At 43.1% G+C, this 18,743-nt stretch overlaps 1 protein-coding gene across 3 annotated transcripts in view; it reads right to left on the reverse strand.

Moving 5' to 3' along the window:
- The window catches only part of LOC144478781 (uncharacterized), a 232,899-nt gene that overhangs the window by 94,374 nt on the left and 119,782 nt on the right, over nucleotides 1-18,743 (reverse strand). Inside the window, exon 1 of one of the 3 annotated variants that reach the window (XM_078197031.1) lies at nucleotides 18,248-18,592. The exons of the other annotated variants lie outside the window; for them this stretch is intronic. Coding sequence (XP_078053157.1) covers nucleotides 18,248-18,367 — 120 coding nt within the window. The 5' untranslated portion in view covers nucleotides 18,368-18,592. Of the gene's footprint in view, nucleotides 1-18,247; nucleotides 18,593-18,743 lie in introns of those variants that run through there. 3 annotated transcript variants of the gene reach the window in all.

The following is an 18,743-nucleotide window of genomic DNA, read 5'->3' on the forward strand; positions in this document are numbered from 1 at the left end:
AACGGTCAGATTGGTGAGCGGATAAAAAAGAGAGATAAAAGGAAAGAAAAAGAGATAGAGAGAGAGAGAGAGAGAGAGAGAGAAGGAAAGAGAGAAGATATTTCCCTCCTTAATCGTCGCGTAAAGTCCGTCCAATAGCCGTGCGATCGTTAGATCGAGATAATTCCCGGCGTTACGAGCTCGAGCGAGGCCTACGATCCGCCTGGATCTTCCGTTACGGGACTTTTCGAGCGGGGGTATCGTCAGTGATAAATTCCCCGGACACGAAACTTGGCCGGCAGCGAGATGCGCGGCCTCCTAATCTTCGACATTCTGGAAAGCTCTCCCCAGCCGGAATCGTCTTCCGAAGTTTCTCGACTTCGTGCGCGGCCGCGAGCCTTCCTCGCAGCTGGAACGAAAGGCTCGGAAAGTCAAGAGGACAGAAGACGGCTGCGAGCTGGAAGGGTTACGAACGGTCACGGCCAACCGTTCGCCGCAAGCCGCTCGACGAGAGCTTTCCGTCGACGGAGTCACGGACCTTTCTCCCGTGCCAACTAAACTAAACGACGCTCGCCGCGGTCGGCTCTCTAAACTCTGACTTCTCGCGATCTTAACTTTTACTCTTATCGCCTTTCCCTTAAGTCTTCGGGCTGACTCGCCGCGAGCTGCTGTTAGAGAAACACGCGAGCGACGAGTCGGTTAGTCGACGCTTTTCTAAGCTCGTTATTAACCCCTTGACGTAATTCGACGAGTCTGACTAGCGATTATGATTTCTAATAATAAGCTATTAAGCGTGAATGTTATTTCGTCTTTTTAATTCTTTTTGCCAAGTAAAAAATATTTACTAGATTTAGATAAAATACATAAAAATTGTAATACTTCTTTGTCAATATAATCTTACGTGTTGATATAGATAAATGTAACAGGATGTTTTAAATCGTCATATTATATATGAAACTCATTATATATATATTATTTTATTTAATCATTTGTTTATAAGATATATCATGTATAATATTCGAATAATAATATAATAATAATATATAATACAATAGACATACATATATGACAAATTAGGACACTTGCTCTGCATGATCTACAAACCCTAACTCTTTACAGCACGTTTCAAAATAATTTTTACATTATGAGAAGCTAGATTTAAAAAATTATTAAAAGTATAACTATTATTGCATGAGTTACAAGATTTAATTTCATATGCATAAAATACATTTTCTCGCATAAAATGGAAATGCTACGTGTCAGAAAAGTTATTTTAAAATCACAGTAAAAACGCCTTCGAGTGCAAAGGGTTAAATCAAAATGCCAAGTCTCGCGTTAACCATCCCCTTTGCAAACGCCCTTAAACCACGCCGAAATTCTTGAAAAAGAAGACGAGTGCTCGTCGAGCGCCGATCCTCCATCGCGCGCAAAGGGCTTAAGACACGGCGAACATCCGCCGTCTAGTCGGAGATTTGCACCTCTAAAGGGCAGATAATGCGCGGAGAACACGTGGGTCCGGTCGGATGGTATCGAGAACCGCCGGCACGTGAAAAGGGCTCCTAATATTGTCCTCGAGCAGCTGTTCACCGAAGAACCGAGGATCGTTCGAAACGATCTCTACGGTCCACGGTGATACACTGCGTTGTCGAGAGAGAGAGAGAGAGAGAGAGAGAGAGAAGCATCGAGAGGATGCCTCGGCAAACCTCGTGTAGGGCGCCAACAAAAGGGACGGATTTCGCAGGGCCGGCGTGTGTAAGTGCGCCGCGTAGGCCAGTTCCGTGGAGACGGGAACAAGAGGAAGATGCGATGAAGAGACAATGCGAGGATTACGGTGTACTCGCTTCGAGACCCATCGTTCTCTCCCTGGGCGACGCGACGGTACTTTATCTCTCTCTTTTGTCTCTTTCGATGGCTTTCTCTTGCTTTCTTGGTCTTAGTCTCTTTTGCTGTCTTTCGTTCTCTTTTGCTCTTTCATCCTTGCTTTTACTCTCTTCTGCTCTTTCTCTCTTTCACTGTCTTTCTCTTTCTCTCTTGCTCTTACTCTCCTTTGTCGTCTTTTTCTTTCTCTCTTGCACTCACTCTCTTTTGCTGTCTTTCTCTTCTTATTTTGCTCTTTCTCCCTTTTGCTGTCTTTCTCTTCCTATTTTGCTCTTTCTCCCTTTTGCTGTCTTTCTCTTCCTATTTTGCTCTAACTCTCTTTTGCCGTCTTTCTCTTTCTCTCTTGCTCTTACTCTCTTTTGCTGCCTTTCTCTTCCTATTCTGCTCTTTCTCTCTTTCGCTGTCTTTTTCGCTTTCGCTGTCTTTCGTTCTCTCTTCCTCTCTTTTGCTGTCTTTCTCTTGCCCTCTTGCTCTCTCTCTCTCTATCTCTCTATCTATCTATCTCTCGCTGTCTTTCTCTTTCTCTTCCTCTCTCTCCTCTCTCCCTCGTTCGCTGTCTTCGGTCCCCGCGGTCCGCAAAAGGGCGCTTTTTCACACGGAAATGCCAGCACGACACACTCGGAGAGCCGTGGATTAATCGAGCGGAACGAGCAGCGCGAGCAGCGCGATCGAGCGAGCGGAACAGTGGACGAATGTGTGGCCACGATCCGCGATCGTTTCTCATTGTGCCCGGCGGGCGCCCCGTGATTTTCAACCGAACGATTCCCATCGAAACTCTCCGCGCTGCCGCCGTGCCGCTGATTCAACCGCGATTACGGAACCGAGACCTGTTCGCTGTTACTGTTCCACCGAGCCAGGCCGACATTTCGATTAAAAGAGAACTTTCGACACCCGGGCGTTGCACACGATTTGCACAGCGCGACCCGCGCCGCCGTGGCTCTAACCAAAGACGCCCGGAAACGTTCCGCTACTTTGTTAACTCTTTTTAGGCCGGGTGGGATATGAGAAGTGTCGCGCATTTATGGTGAGATTTTTAGGTTAGGTGAGATTTTTAGGTACGGTGAGATGTAGTTTAAATTTGAAAAGGTGATGTTATTGATAGTTAATACAATTTAATACTTTATCGAAAGTGTATCATTTAATTGGCAATATTATAGGCTAAGGGTAGGTGCGTTAATAAGTGGAAAGGCATTTAAACAAATTAAAATTTAACAGCAAGTTGCGTGTAGTGTTGTGATTATGGCCGACACGTTATGTGATGGCAGGGAATTTTTGTCATTCGGTATATCTTGAGATTTGTTATTAGTAATTATAGCGTTTTATAATTAAAAAAAAATATGTTACCTTGATGTTTTTAGGTTAATTTTGAATTAATATTTTATGCCACGCTTAGGATATTAATTTCTTTAAAATCGAGCGTCCTAACTCGACAGAACTATATGCAACTTTCATTTCGTTAAAAAATAGCCTAAACGATCATAAAGATCAGAATCATAGAGCCTAAATAATCATAAAAATCATAATTATAAAAGATCAGCGTATCCACTTTGTAAAAGTTGCAAGACAAATGTTCTCGCAATTTTCCCTAACTAATACCAAATTGCAACTAAAAGTAGCGATTTTAATTGGCAGCTCACTAAATATGAAAATAAATACAATTTAAGAAATTGAGTTAACAACTCCTCGTTTCTGCATTGTTTAACATTCAATGCGAGAGATACGCCGTATTTAAACACCGCGGCCACAAAGACTATTCGTGAAAGCATACACAATATTTCATCTCGAAGCTCGCGCACCAAAAAGTTACACGGGATCGAGGATTTTTGCAGTCCGGTAAATAAATCTCGCGGCGTTATGAGATTTCAATCCTACGTAATAAATGCAATATCATGGTTCGTTGGTGGCCCACGCAGCGTGAATAGAAAGTCACGCGAATTTAGCACGCCAGTCGAATGCGTTGATATTAACATTCGCGTGCGCGCGCTTCAACAAAGCAATGTACCATTTTCTTCTTTAATTGTATCGCAAGCAACGATTGATTCTAATTCCCATGATACGAGCGCTGTGCACTCGAACGACTATCAAGTATCATATTTCTATCGTGCATTATACATTGTGTACGCGATCCGCGCGATAATGGGGAAGAATGTTGACCAATTATAATGATAAATGCCTCGAGATCTCATCCAACAATTGTATAAATCATAGAAACTCGACAGATTTTCGTCTTAATAACCACTTTGTTCATATCAATGCGCGCAAATTAATCACGGACGCGTATTATTTAATGTTTAAACCAGCTTCAACTTAATTAGACACGGAATAGAATTTATTCCACGGTCTCCGAGATAAAATCGAGATACCATACTTATTCTTTTTATGCCGCAGTTTTAATTGAAGCGAATTGCATAAGGATAATTTTATCGATAATAATTGCTGATCGCGAATTGATTTCACATATTTACGACAAAACGATTATCCTTACTGTAGTAGCATTGGTAAAAGAGCTTAGTAATATTATAATAATAATTTAGTAGCATTGTAAGATTAAGGTCAAAAATTAGATTTACTGATTCTTTTTTAATGTTTAGATATATGTAACGTAATAAAATATTTTAATTTTGAGTAGAAATAAAAGGAATGAATAAATAGCTTCAGTGGAAGCCACGACTGGAAGTCAATCAGTGCATTAACCTTAAAATTTAGAAAATAAAATTAAGATAGAATTTTGAAAATTAAGATTATAGAATAATAGTACATTACTATTAATTACAATCTTCATTTATTATGGCATCGATTATGTCATCTATACGCCATCCTATAGTCAGCGATCTCTAAACCCATAAAGATTTACACTGCAACCGCTGCGCAAACGCAGTGGTTTCAGAAGGAAAGCCATGGCAGAGCCACCGTAACGACACCCCAGGGGGGTTCAGCAAACTCTAATATCTCAGGCGACAGAAACATCTCGTTTCTGACCGTTATACGGCGGGGTCGTTGTGGAACGCGCGCGCGCTCGCGCGAAATAGCACTCATAATCTGGCCGGCGACATTCCGCGGGCCGCGTCTCGCGTTACGTTCAAAGTTGCGCGGCGGCCGCGACAATAAGAAAGCCGACACCGCCGAGCAAGGTTATCTTCGCCGATTGTTCTGCCGCGCCGAGCCCGAGAGCACCGGGGCTCGTTAGATGCGGAATCGTAGTATCGCCACGGAAACCGTGCGCCGTTTGTATCGGAGGATCGAACCCTGCGATACTCTTCGCGAGCGGCCATCTTGCGGCCAAAGCCACTTAGAGGTGATCCTCTAAGGAGAGCGCTTTTCCCGTGTAATCTTTATCGACTCCGACGAAGTGGCTCTTGTTCTCGAAGTTACTATTTATCTACTCTTAGGAAGCGGTTGTTTAAGTGGGGGACAAGTAGTAGTTGTTTTTTAAAGAACTTTAATATATATGTTTTTATGGAACTTTTTACTAAGGATCGAATTATGTAGAAATTAATTTTCAGACTTTCGTTTTTTACTGCAAAAGTATTTTTTAGTGAGAAATATGAAGAGAAATTTTTAGCTTTGAATCTTTATTATCGTATTTTTAATTTGATATGTTGAATAACTAGCAATGAATTAGCAAACAAATTTCATTAAAATATCTTACATTATCTCATTCGCGAAGAAAAATTATAAACGCATTATATATGGCAATTATAAACGTATCAACATGAAACCATGGCCACCTTTTGCAGAATATTTTTTGAACATAACCTCGACATAATACATATCACTGATATATGGTGTATACAAATAATGTCTCCTAAAAGGAAAGTCTCGCCCAGCGTTGTATCGTGAACTGTTGAAACCTCCGCACGAAAAATAATAATTAAGTTGTTCCACCGATCCCAACCAACACTGAAACGTGCGTACAGAACATTCTATACCTATTCTACATAAAATGGTTGAAATACGACATCGTGGAATCATTCAAAGAATGCGATTCGGGTGAAACAGCCACGAAGAAGTGCCGGCAATTAACACGATAGCACACGGAGTTGCCGATAAAGATTCGACAACGTAACCTAATCACCGTATTCTATCCTCTTCTATTTTTTTTTTTTTTTTTTTGGACCATCGAGCGGTTGCTCTAACGAGGCATTTAATTGGCCGAGGAATTCTCACGCGGTCATTTTTGTCAAAGCATGATCCCTCGCATCGAAGCATGTCGGACACGTCGCGTATAGTTCGAGATCTCGAGGGACCCCGAGTTCTTGATAAATGGGCATTCCAGAGGGGGGGCCTAATCAGGTCCAGGTAAAGGATCCCCGAGCCGGTCCGAGACGGGTCAGGAATTCTTTCGGATGACACCGACCACTTTTACTCGAATTTATGGTCGACGCCGGGCGGATCGTCTCATTCTATCCGCAACCGAGTCTGAATAATCGTCCGTTAAATCGTGTTAAAGTGATATCATTTTTACACCGATTTGGATGATCGCTCAGCATCCATTTATACCAACTAAAAGGAAAAGAAAGTGACAAGAAATAAACGTAGTAAAAACAAAAAGAAATAATTCTTCAACAATAAAGTTTAGATTTAGAAGATAGCGAAACTGCTGCTACGAGTTGCAGGAATCAATTTATTACACATGAAATAATTTTTTAATGCTTAGAAAATTATTTCTAAATCTCTGGAAAATTATTTTTAAATCTTTTGAAAATTATTTCACAATTACGGATAAAACGGCATCGAGCGCAAAGGGTTAACAGTTAGTTGCAATATTTGCAACTGATAAACTAGAAGAATAAAAGCGACAATAAACAATAAAGCAGATCGTTCGACATACATTCCCCTCCAAAATCCTAAAGATACTCTCAGATAACCCTTCTTCCGCCTCGCCGGAAACGAGCGGATCCCCGCGTAGGTAAGTACGGTCTTCCCGGGACCGCCGAACGATTCGTCAAACGGTAGGATATCGATTCCGCAGGACAGAGAGAGCTTTTTGCCAGCGCCGTTAGAGGATTCTGCGAGTTTGATCGTCGTCGACGCGCCGGCCGCTGGTGCAACACAGTGCAAATGTATCGCGAAAGAGTTGTCGAGCAGCAGCAGCAGCAGGGTAGGGGATCTCCGCGTGGGCGACCGGTTATTATTGCTTGGCGCCGGTGGGGTCCCCATGCTAAGAACGTGTTCACAAACTTGGCTATTCTGCGGCGAATAAAAGAAACGCAAGCGAAAGCGATGGAATCATCGACAGCCTCGGGGATAACGAGCATTGCTGCTGCTGCTGCTGCTGCTGCTAACCCATTCCGCAACGAAAACCGCTCGTGGTCGTGCGTGATGCTGGCTCATTAAGACCAACGACGACTGTAATCACTTGACCAGCCGCGTAGAAATCCATTCGCTCGCGACGAGGTCGAGTGTCGTCTTCCTATTCATTGTAATCATCCGCCGATGGTCGGAGTCGTCTAACCGTGGAAAAAAGCTGCGAGAAGACGCGGATGTCGCCTTTTTTCCCAGCGCGAGAGGCGTCGTCGCGCGCAAATCGACGCTTTAAGCGGTTCACGTTGTTCCAATAAAATATTAACCCTTTTCAATCGGTGACTCTGAGGCACTACTAAAATCGTTACAGCACGTTTCGAAATAATTTTTATATCATGAAAAATTAGATTTCAAAAATTATTAAAAGCATAACTGTTGTTGCAGGAGTTAAAAGATTCAATTTCATGTGTATAAAATATATTTTGTCATATCGAATGGAAATACTATATGTCAAAAAAGTTATTTTAGAATTACAGTTAATATCGCTTCTAGTGCAAAGGGTTAACCCTTTACACTCGAAGCCATTTTAGCTGCAGGTTTAAAATAATTTTTCTAGCTTAAAATATTTTCGTTGTAAACAGAGAAATGATAAAGTCCCTATCCCGACGATTTGAGCCCGATGACAGCGACAGAGAGCGAGAGGGGAGGGGGAGGGAGAGAGAGAGAGAGAGAGAGCCGTGGAACTGACGTTTCGACGGACTTTCGTCATTATCGACGAGCCCGGCGGACATCAAAGGTATCGCGAAACGAGCAATTTGCGCGCGGAATTCCGTGACAAAGTTCCGAGTTCCGCCACGGAAACGGAAGAGAGGGGGGAGGGGGTTGGAGTAGTAGGAGCCTTTCAGCGCGATTAAAATCACGAATTTATGGGCTGATAAAAATCCATCGATATCGGAACAGATTTCCCGTGCGCAGTGGATGCGAATTAATTTGTATCGGGGTCGTCCGCGGATGCGCAAACAATCGAACGTCATCGCGCGACGTTAAGCAGGATCAATTAAACGGGTGATGGGGGGCCCGCCCCCCTCGCGCGTTTATTGCGAGCTTTCAGGAAACTCCGCGGCAATTATCCTGGCTGGAATCAAGATAAAATAACGATTCCCGATGTCGAAACCCCGGGCTAATTTCTCTGTGACGATCCGTCGGATCGACGCTGATAAAGGCTGGCCACCCACACCCTCTCTCTCTCTCTCTCTCTCTCTCTCTCTCTTTGGGTACCGGATCCGTGGGGTGGACGTCACCGAGAGCCGTGCTTCCCTTTGTACCGCGATGATTGTCTAACCGTGTACGCCCAAGGAAGCGCATAAATCCGAACGTATTCGTCCCCGCCTTTGAGGGGTACCTAATCTCGTTTCAACATCAAAACTCGGCTTTCACCGTTCCGTCGCAGATGCGAGCTTTTCCGGATGCTGTTACGCGCACGACAGATCCATGATACACGGACTGTTTCGAATAAATATTTGTCTCGGATAAGTTGTACGAATTTTTCGTTGAGAATTTTATTTTCGAATTTTTATTTTATTTTCGTCAGAGTTTATTGGTTAGAAATTATTGTATTTATATATTTGAAGCGCTATTCTTGCTGGAATTATTGACAATGCAGGATTTAGATGATTTTTTATTTTTAAATCGTTTATTGAAATTCGGATTGCAATGAATTTGTTGCGATGACATGAAATACTAAAGGACTACAATAATTATTTATTGTACAATGTATTATTGCCAGTATTGTTATGGAATTTGCGTTATTAATTAATAAATGTTTTATATATTATTAATCAATGTTATTATGTATTATTAATCAATGTTATTATGTATATTGCACATTAAATATATATGTTATTAATTATGTACTGCTATATACATTCTACAGTCTTTCTCTTTACCCTCGCCCTTTCTCTTTATCCTCGTCCTCTCTCTTTATCCTCGCCCTTTCCCCGTCCGTCGAACGTCAGCAGCGAAACGAACAGACGATAATGGGATTAATTCGTGAAGCGAACGCGATGACGCCACGCTGTTTCCCAACCATGTGCGCGGTCCGTGGAACCGTGGGCTTTTTTCGTATCGCGGCTGTGTGGAAGTCGTTTAAAAGCTAAAGCGGCTCTCGGTGTCCGGTCGGATGCTGAAAAAGACGGATTAGGAACGTTTTTCTAGCTGGAAAGTGGACGGTGCGGGCGACGTGAAATATTGGCCGAGGACGGCGATATTAAGAAGTCGTGGTGTGGTGCAAGAATTATATCGTCCGTGGAATCGTTTTTGGTTGCCGAGTGATCTCACGAAAAGATGAGAGAAGCAACGGGGCTGTGCTTGAAATCCTTTCAGCTCGGTTAAATTCATCATGTTTTGTTGCATCGCGTATCGTTGTAACAGGAATCGTTAAATTAATACTGACTTATGGTCTCGCTTTGTTGTTTAGATTCAGCTTCCGAAGTGTATAATAAATCTTGCGTTGTTTTATTAATTGTTGGACTTTTTTGATGTCTCGAGTCTTTGTGGGACAAATTTTATTTAAACAGCTTAGAAATTTATAAGCAGTAAATGTAGGTTTAAGATAATTATTCGAATTAATTCATTTTAATCAGATATTTTATTTGGACGAGAATTATTCAATATTCGTACCTTGATATTTAATATTCAATATTCGTAGAGTTAGGTAATTGTTGCAACTGTTCATTCCAATAATTTTTCGAATTTTATTTGAACAAGATCTTGGAACTGGAATAAATTTTAAGTCAATAATATAATTATTACATATCATAATTATGTCAAAAATTGTTGGCCGTTCCTCATACATAATTTTTAAAGCATTCAAACAGAGTATTTTTTAAATCTCCATTTTAGATTCAGATAACGAAATAAAGACAAAATATTTCACTCATCGTCCACTAGACAAATTACCTAAAAAAGAAAATCAAGTCTTTGGATGAAGATTTGAGAAAAGTCATCGCGCTCTAGAAATTCTTCGAACACTTTCCACCAGCTGTAACACCGCCCACGCGAACCACAAAAATTCGTCAGAATTTAATTTTACCCGGACAAACCGTACCAATACCCTAACCGCGTTCTCGCAGGCCCTAATCACGAACGATCCACAGAATCCCGGTCAGTGATTCAGAGTTTCTAATAAAAGAAACGCGTCGTGTACGTGACCGATCGGCTCACGGCAGAGAAAAAAAGAGACAGAGAGAGAGAGGGAGAGATAGGGAGGGGGAGGAGAAAGAGAGACTCACCCCCGTCATCGCAAACAAGGATCGCGACGATCGCATTAGCTCCGTGAAAAAACGCGAGCAGATCGTCCGTGACTGTCGACGACGGTCCGTGACGATGACTCTCGATCTCTCGTCGTTAGGACAATAGCCGCGCGCGGATCACCTGAGCGCGTCTGACTTCGTATCGTTTCATTTTTTTTCTACGGCCTGTCGACACGGATTATGATAATGCCCGTTCCGCCGCGCCCGTTTGATCCAGCAGGGCGAGGGGAGAGAGAGAGAGAGAGAGAGAGAGAGACCGGCCGGAGAGAAGGGTGGATTCCCGGCACGAGACAGCCGAAAAAGCAGGGGGGTGAGAGAGTGGAACTACGGGTGAGTCATGCTTCATCCCCGACGCCGGGGGAGGTGGTCGGGGCCACGGTGACTGCTCGCCAACATCCCCCATTTTCTGCCTGCAGCGACGGTCTATAGATTCCCGGCGAACGATTGAAATTATATTTCCCCCCGTCAATCTCCACCCCTCTCCTCTACGCCCCCGAATACCCGCCGCGTGACAACGCAGCTGAACTGTCTGCGAGAAGGGCCTCTCTCTCTCTCTCTCTCTCTCTCTCTCTCTCTCTCTCTCTCTCTCTCTCTCTCTCTCTCGCTCTCTGTCTCGTCGAAATCGGCTCAGAGATCCGGGATGCGGACTTTAATTGTCCTCGGTTGTCCGAATTCTGATGGCCGGAATTTTCGGAAGGCGCCCCCATCCCTCTATCTCTTCCTCCTCCCCTTTCTCTCTTTCCTTCCGCCCCGCTTCGGATCAATACGTTTCGAAAGAGCATTGCCGATATTCCTCGTCCTGAGATCCGAAAATACACTTGCCAGTCGACGTTTCCACTGGACGCTTCTCATCGTCGATCTGCCCGAGCCTTTCACGTATTCGTCGAACACCTACGTGTCACTTAACCCTTCGCACTCGAGGCCGTTTTAACCCCTCGCGGTCGAGTGGCGACTCGTCGCCGCTAAAAATGATCGTGATACGTTAAGAGAGCATTTTTATCAGGTTTATTTATATTTGGAAGATTGTCAAGAGTACTTAAATTATCAAGATTATTTATATTTGGAAGATTGTCAAGATTATTTAAATTATCAAGATTATTTAGATTGTCAAGATTCATCATAGATCATTGATAAATCAGACTGATCATTTGTTATTATTTCCACAATTTTTCTTTCCGTATTTATTTATTTATTTTACTCGATTATTTTACTGTATAAAAATTTCTTTCCTTAATCTTTCTTTCTGTTTTTATTAATATATTTATTTTACATTATTCCTTTACAGTTTTAAAAGTATAATAATGAAAAATAAATATGCAAAGGAATGTATCGTGTTATAAACCACCCCCTAAGTACAGTTAAGATAGAAACATGTCACGTCACGTAAAATCACGTAAAATCGTGAAGTATTTCAAGAATGTGAGACTATAAATTTGTATTATTTCAAATACCATAACACCTGGACGAATTTCATATTTTTCTTACAATTTTGCCTGACATGATCTACTATGTTTAAACCTTAATTATCACGATGCGTATGTCTAGAAGGGGTTGACTAACAGCGAAAGTGAAGAAAACCGAAAGTTATTCTAAAATCAAAAGTTATTTTAAAACACGAAAGAATAATTGCGAAACAAGGGAGGAAATCAGCTCTCGGAGACGTTTCCTTCTCGAGGATCGATCGACGCCGTCCGTTTCCTCGAAACGGGGGCGCAACACGATTTTGACTAACAAATTTCGGCGCAAGTTTAGACGGCGGCGACGACGCAGCTGGCGCTGAATCATCCGGGGGGGCCCCCGGTGTCTCGAGGCACGGCGTTGCCAAGGTTTCGGAGCGGCTTCTCCACTGCGACTTATCTCTGCCTCTTATCGAGTCGACTTAGGAAGAAAAAAAGGCCCGCGCGGTTATGACAGTGAACAGAGGCTGGTCCCGTCTTCTTCCTCGCTACCATACAGCGCGATAAACTACCCGCCTCCGCTGATCCTCCTTCGATTTAACAGACGCGGACGCCCGGCCGCGTGTCCCGCAGTAGACCACCGACCGCAGATAGCGAACAGGGCTACATCTGTAATTAGCCTAATCTCTGACACGACTTCTCTTTTTTTCTTTTCATCGTGATCTAGAGGACGAACGCGGCGTTTGTACGGGACCACGGTGTGTCTGAGGTTTTGCGGCTTCGCGGTGAGTCAGCCGGGGATGCTCGCGATCTGCTTTCACGTTGAAACGATAGACAGAGAGAAGCCACCGAGCGTTATTGTTGTTTCGATCAAACAGTTTGATTAGAGCACGATCAAAGGTGGATTTGCCGTTGTTTGAATTTTTGAGGTTAACGCGGCTGCGATTTTGGTAGGAATTTTATTTTTGGATGTAAGTAACTTTGTGGGCGATGTAGAATTAAGTCTTAATAATTAGAATATTATAAATTGTTTATATATGGAATATAATGTTAATATTGTACTTGATAGATATAATAAATAATAGAATACAGTGAAATGTATTTAAATGTAGCAGAGTATTTTCTAAATAATAAAAGTAATTACTTGGTAAGTAATCTTTTAATAATAAATGTATAATTATGTATTAGTATGTATAAAAAGGTACAGTATTATAACAGTAATATTATTAACCTTATAATTATCCAGCATATATACAGTCTTCAGAGCAGCCTAATTAAACTAAATAATTAGTCTAAATACAAAATAAAAATCGTCCACGTCAATTTAAAGACAAACAACATTGCAGAAGTGAGATAATATCGTACCTCCTCTCTTCGCAGTTTTAATAAATCGCAAGCAACGTAACAACTTTCTCAAATTCTTGCGATCTCTCTGTTCCATATTTGATTAAGCCACTTTTGCGACGAATCCATAAAATCCGCGTTATACCGTACATATTCGGCTCGTACAGTGCTCGAACGTCCGCGAACCGATGATTCCGGGCAGAAATCAGCACTGTTTGGGTACAAGAGATCCTCTCGGTGCTCCCCGAGACCGTGTCCCGAAGGCATCCGCCGATTTTCGTGCGCAACCGAAAGCTCTGCCGATCTCGAATTACGTCACGGTAATTGGCGCGCGTTCCCGGTGGGCTTAGAGAGAAAGAGAGAGAGAGAGAGAGAGAGAGGGGAAAAGAGAGAGACGGTGCTGGCCGTTAAGGGAAATTCGAACACGTGTCGGCAACCCTTTCCCTCGGCCAGCACAGGGCGCGAACGTTGCAGCAACGGGCTTAAGTGGGCGCAGAGAAAATGGACTCGAGTGTAAAGTTACCTCGAATCTACAGTTACGGGCATTGTTGCGGCCGGTTCTTGCCTCTGAAGTGGCTGCTTGAATTACGGCCCTGAAGACCCGGCTCAATGGAACACGCACAGCCACTGCTGCCGCGCGAGTCGCGCTAATGCATCCCGGCGATATAAACATTTCACGCGCATTTACGATCGATAGTTTTAATTGCGACGCTTTCGAACGGACCCCCCTTCACTTCTCTTCTCGTCGAGCACGCCGCTGCTCGCGAAAATCCATTCAGGGACGCGGACCCGAGACTACGCTTTTGCGACAACTGTTTCGCCATTGTGAAAACAATGTTTTATGGATCTGTAGTTTCTGTTATGTAATATATTTGTGAATATGGTGAGGGTGCATTGTGAAACTAAAAAACGCAATGGGAGGAGTTTTGGAACACTTTGACAGACTAAAGTTAAAAATTAAATTTTGTTTAATATTTTTTTATAAAATATTGGTATGTAAAATTCTATAGACTCTATAGACAATGCTTCGTTATGCCATATTAATTTTTTATGTGTGGGCGCGATTAATGATTATTTAAAAGATTAAATAGTATTTAATTCTTGTTCGAGTTTGAAGGGTACAGATTGGATTTTTATCGAAAATAGAAGTTGTATAAATTAATTATATGAATATTGAGCATGACAAAAATTTCTTCACCCTTTTAATATTATCTTAATAAATTTAACATATTAAAGAGACACTCTAGAATTCTTCTGTCTTCGCAGTTTTTAATTTAACCCAGCTACCTTACCCAAAAGTGCCTCAAATTCGCAATCTAGCAATGTACAACTAAAAAATCTTTAAAACAAAAAATCTCTGCACATTAAAATCCTTCTAGACACATGGGCACAAAGTTTACGAATAAACTGATCACAAAATACCTTATTTATCCGGTGAAAAATTCTATCTTTGCATTGCAACAAGCCGAATTCATCAGTTCCATCGCGAGCAACAAGAGCGAAGCCATACTTCGCGCAGGAGAATCGTAACAATTACGGCGCGCACCGCCGGAAGGAAGCATCGTGCTAATTTCTCGTTTCTCGGAGCGTCGTAAAGATTAAAAAGAGGGAGAGAGAGAGGCGAGGGGATTGCAAGGGTCAAGGCGAGATAAAGCGAAATTGATGGCAGACCTAAATCCTGCGCTCCTCGCTGGCTGCCGTGGGCCCGCGTGAAAAAGGGCCGTTGGATCGCGTGTGCCCGTAGGTCGTCGGAGCTGCATCGGAGAGGATCGTTAATTTGAATTATTATTGAGCTTGGATGCGCGATACGAGCCGTACCACCGAAATTATCGCGAGGGAAACGCCGCGCGAGTAACCCGGCCTCGTAATAGAATCGAGCCACGAGGCAACGGGGATACGGTTTTTGATGACTGCCGCGGGGCCAGAATCGAAAGATTAACCGGCGTCTGCGGTGCGCACATGGCTCCCGGGCCTTCCACCGGGAACCCGTGTCCGATAAGAACGAGGCGCTTCTTAACCCTTGGAGAGCGGACGATTGCCAGGACTACGTTGGTTGTTGCGACGGTTTTCTAAATTCGAAAACGTCGCTGAAATTGTTTCAAAGTTCAGGTAAAATTTTCCGATTTTCTTTTTGGGATAAGCGACTGAGATTCGATGTTTTTCTTACGGGGGATGAAAATTAAAAAGGGTAAAAATAATTCTGATATTTTCAGTTTAAGAGAGGGAAATTAACCCTTTTTTAGTTCATTGCTGTAATTCTCGAAAGTCCTCAAACAAGAATTTCTGCTTTGGTTTTGATCTATCATTTGTTTGAGCGATTGGAAGAAGTTATAAACAAATATCTTTTTACCTATTAGATAATTGTCTTTTTATTATTACAAGAATTTTTATTACACAGAATTTTCTGAGTAAAAATCATCCCGTCGCAGCCATAGAAACGCGGCGGGTCGAACGAAACCCGGGCACCGTCGATCGCGGATCGAACGTCGTGAAAGGAGAGCTCGCGCGAAGATCGTCGCCTCGCCGAATCGGCTCGACTTTCCAAGCGTCCTCGAAGCGTGGCGACGCATTAAAACACGTTACCGGAGTCCGTACCATTAAAAAGAACCCCCGCGGACTCGGTTACACCCGTTCCGTGTCCCCGCGCGCGGATTGCACAATCGTCCCACCGATTTTGTATTTTATCGTACGCGGACCGGTTTCCTTTCAGCCTGCCGATTGATCGAATTAGCGAACGGCGTCGATCAAACGATGATGAACAGCGCGCGCCCGAGCCCCGGTTCTTGCACAATGAGACACGGGCTCGTAATATTGGATAATTTACAAGTCGCAGCTCGTGGGTGTCCCGCGCGATTTTTCACGTGGAAATACCTGGCGCTCGCGCGATTTCGCAACTCGCCGACCCAAGTTATCGTACAATTGGCCGTTGCTTCGTAAATTACGAGCAATCCGCTTGAAAATCTACGAAGATAGCTTAGGTTCTACGCGCGCGGAGATACGGGCAATTATTTTTAAGCTCTTTGCTTACTTTATCGAATCTCGCACGATTGTCTCAACGCGGAGGATTTATTTTGCTTTGCTTGTTTCATTGTAAAACGCAACGCCAATGGATTTGCTTACACGATCGTATTTTAAGCAGTTAAGTGTGTTTGACGATTATATCCGTCACGGAGATGTTGCAGAATTTATACGATTATTTCCGTCGTGCGTAAAACATTGTTACAAGCTGATATTTAAATTGCAATTCTGACGAAAACTGTATTCAAAAATAAACTAACTAAACTCCAAGGCATCGCTGAGAATTGTTCTATCGTATCTCAAAATAATTTGTAAATTGTCATCAGTGTTTAAAAAACTATTAAAAGTGCAACTACTTGCGTATCACCGAACTCAATTTTACATCTATAAAATTCGATAAATCGTATAAAATGTAAAGTTATAAAAATGTGTTAATATCAAATATGTTAGTATCTAAGCTGGATTCACAATTTTGATTATCGCGACACACCCTGACGAGTGCTTAGCAGAAGAGATCGTCGCAGCGAACCGGTTAACCAGAGTCGACAACGCCGATTTGCCGAAACACGCATTGTTATCGTGAATCATCGAGCGAAACGTTTCCAGATTCTGCGCGAGGTATTCTCCGCGCCGTCCCCTAATATTTGATCCACGAATACGCGGGTCCCCTTAATTGCATTGCTCCGAGCAAACCGCCTTGGAGCCCCGGAGTACACGCCGGCATGCCCAGGGTTAATAATCATGCAACTCTCTCTCTCTCTCTCTCTCTCTCTCTCTCTCTCTCTCTCTCTCTCGCATAGTTCCCCCGGTCTCAAGCATGCACAGTAATACTCCATTTATACCGAGCCCGGCAGAACAGACGTTTCAGCATCGAATAATTATCAGCGTGCAACTTATTAACGCAGCGGCAGCTGCCACAACAAAATTATACTTTACGCTCGTCGATCCGAGATACGTTTTGCTATATTAACTCGCGCGTCACGTGACGTTTTTCATCGGAGATCACGTCGTTGCGATTAACCCGTTAACCTACCATTTTCTTCACTGCGATTAGGAATTTTTCAATTGGTATAATTTGTTAAAAGAGGCAGAACATTAATGTTTATTCCATGCCTGAATATAGCCAAAATTCTAATCCCTTGTTATTAATATTTAAACATTTATTCTAACTATAAAGAACAGAATAACATCTATACTTAATAATTTATTGCTACCAATTACCATCGCGAGCGGGACTCGTCGAAGTACGGTAAGGGGTTAATCGTCGAGTTTTCGCGAGTCGTGCCATTTTTTAAAAAAAGAAAAGGTTGCAGCATTCCAACATTGTCAGCCGGAATACGTAGCCCCGAGCGAGAGCTGTAAATTGCATCATGCCGGCGAGCCTTGTGCTCGAAGCTTGTGCTTCGATACGTTTAAACGGCTTTATCGCTAACATTTGTAATCTAATAAAAATAATCTTTTAACCGCTCTTAGCCGCGTCGATTTATGTGGAAGATAACTTTTGTTATGCGCTTTATCGATTATACTGAGTGCAGTTTTCTTGGTAATTGTTCTAGGATTATCGTAAAGTGCGCGACATTTATGATTACGTTACCATGTTGACTTAAATCGTAGAAGTACAATTACAATGTAAAATTGCTATTTCCTTCATAACTAAAATAGTTATGATCATTTTTTCCTATTTTCTTTTCTTAGTGTATATTATACACACACACTTTCGCTTCAATCGTTTGCTTTAATAATTAAATAAAACAATTGAGTAAAGCACGAAACGTTCACGAAAACCCGCTATAATAGCGCGTCGTGCCTGAGAGGTTAAACAGAAAGGTTTTCTGTATTCACGTATCGTGAAAGAACTGGAAAGAATGTACAGGGTGTACAGAAAATCGTGATGAAATGAACGATAATTTGTTGCGCGAGATCTATATTGAAATCTCTGAACACCGATCGAAATCTTTGAAACTAAAACAACAAATCCAAATGGAAGTCACAGCGGTGTAAATCACGATGGCTGTTCTAAAAATAAGGCTTGAATCGGTTCATTGGTCGGCCGACGATACGAAAATCGAGACGTACCATGCCCTCGTCGATCGACGCGTCCTCGTCGAAGTAGCACTCGTCGGTCTCGTCCGGTGTCAAAGCGGTAGGAGTTTCCGCCGCCTCCTCCTTGATATCCTGCCTCCTCATCCAGTCCATCTCTCGCGAGCAACGGCGTCGTAGCCCCCGGCGAACGGCAAGATAACGCGTGGCCCTGTAGCTCTTCTTCCTGTTCTTCGGCCTCGCTCGGGGATCACATGTCTCGGTTTCGATCGGCGTCGGTAGCGAAACAACACGTTGGGTGCCGCGCGGGGGCGAGCAACAAACCGTGGCGGCGTTGCGCCGCGGCACACGCGAGTCCACGGGGCTTTTCCTTATCGTTTTATCACGCCGCGGCTACGTGGACAGCTACGACACAGCGCGGCGAGAGACCGCGGCTGACATTTGCGAAATGTCAGAGAGCTTTTTGCCGGGCGGTATCGCGGCTAACGAGACGCCGCCGGGTTTCTGTGTCTCTCGCGCGGCGATCGGTGCA

The sequence above is a fragment of the Augochlora pura genome, chromosome 1 (genome assembly GCF_028453695.1).
Source record: "Augochlora pura isolate Apur16 chromosome 1, APUR_v2.2.1, whole genome shotgun sequence".
Classification (NCBI taxonomy): domain Eukaryota; kingdom Metazoa; phylum Arthropoda; class Insecta; order Hymenoptera; family Halictidae; genus Augochlora; species Augochlora pura.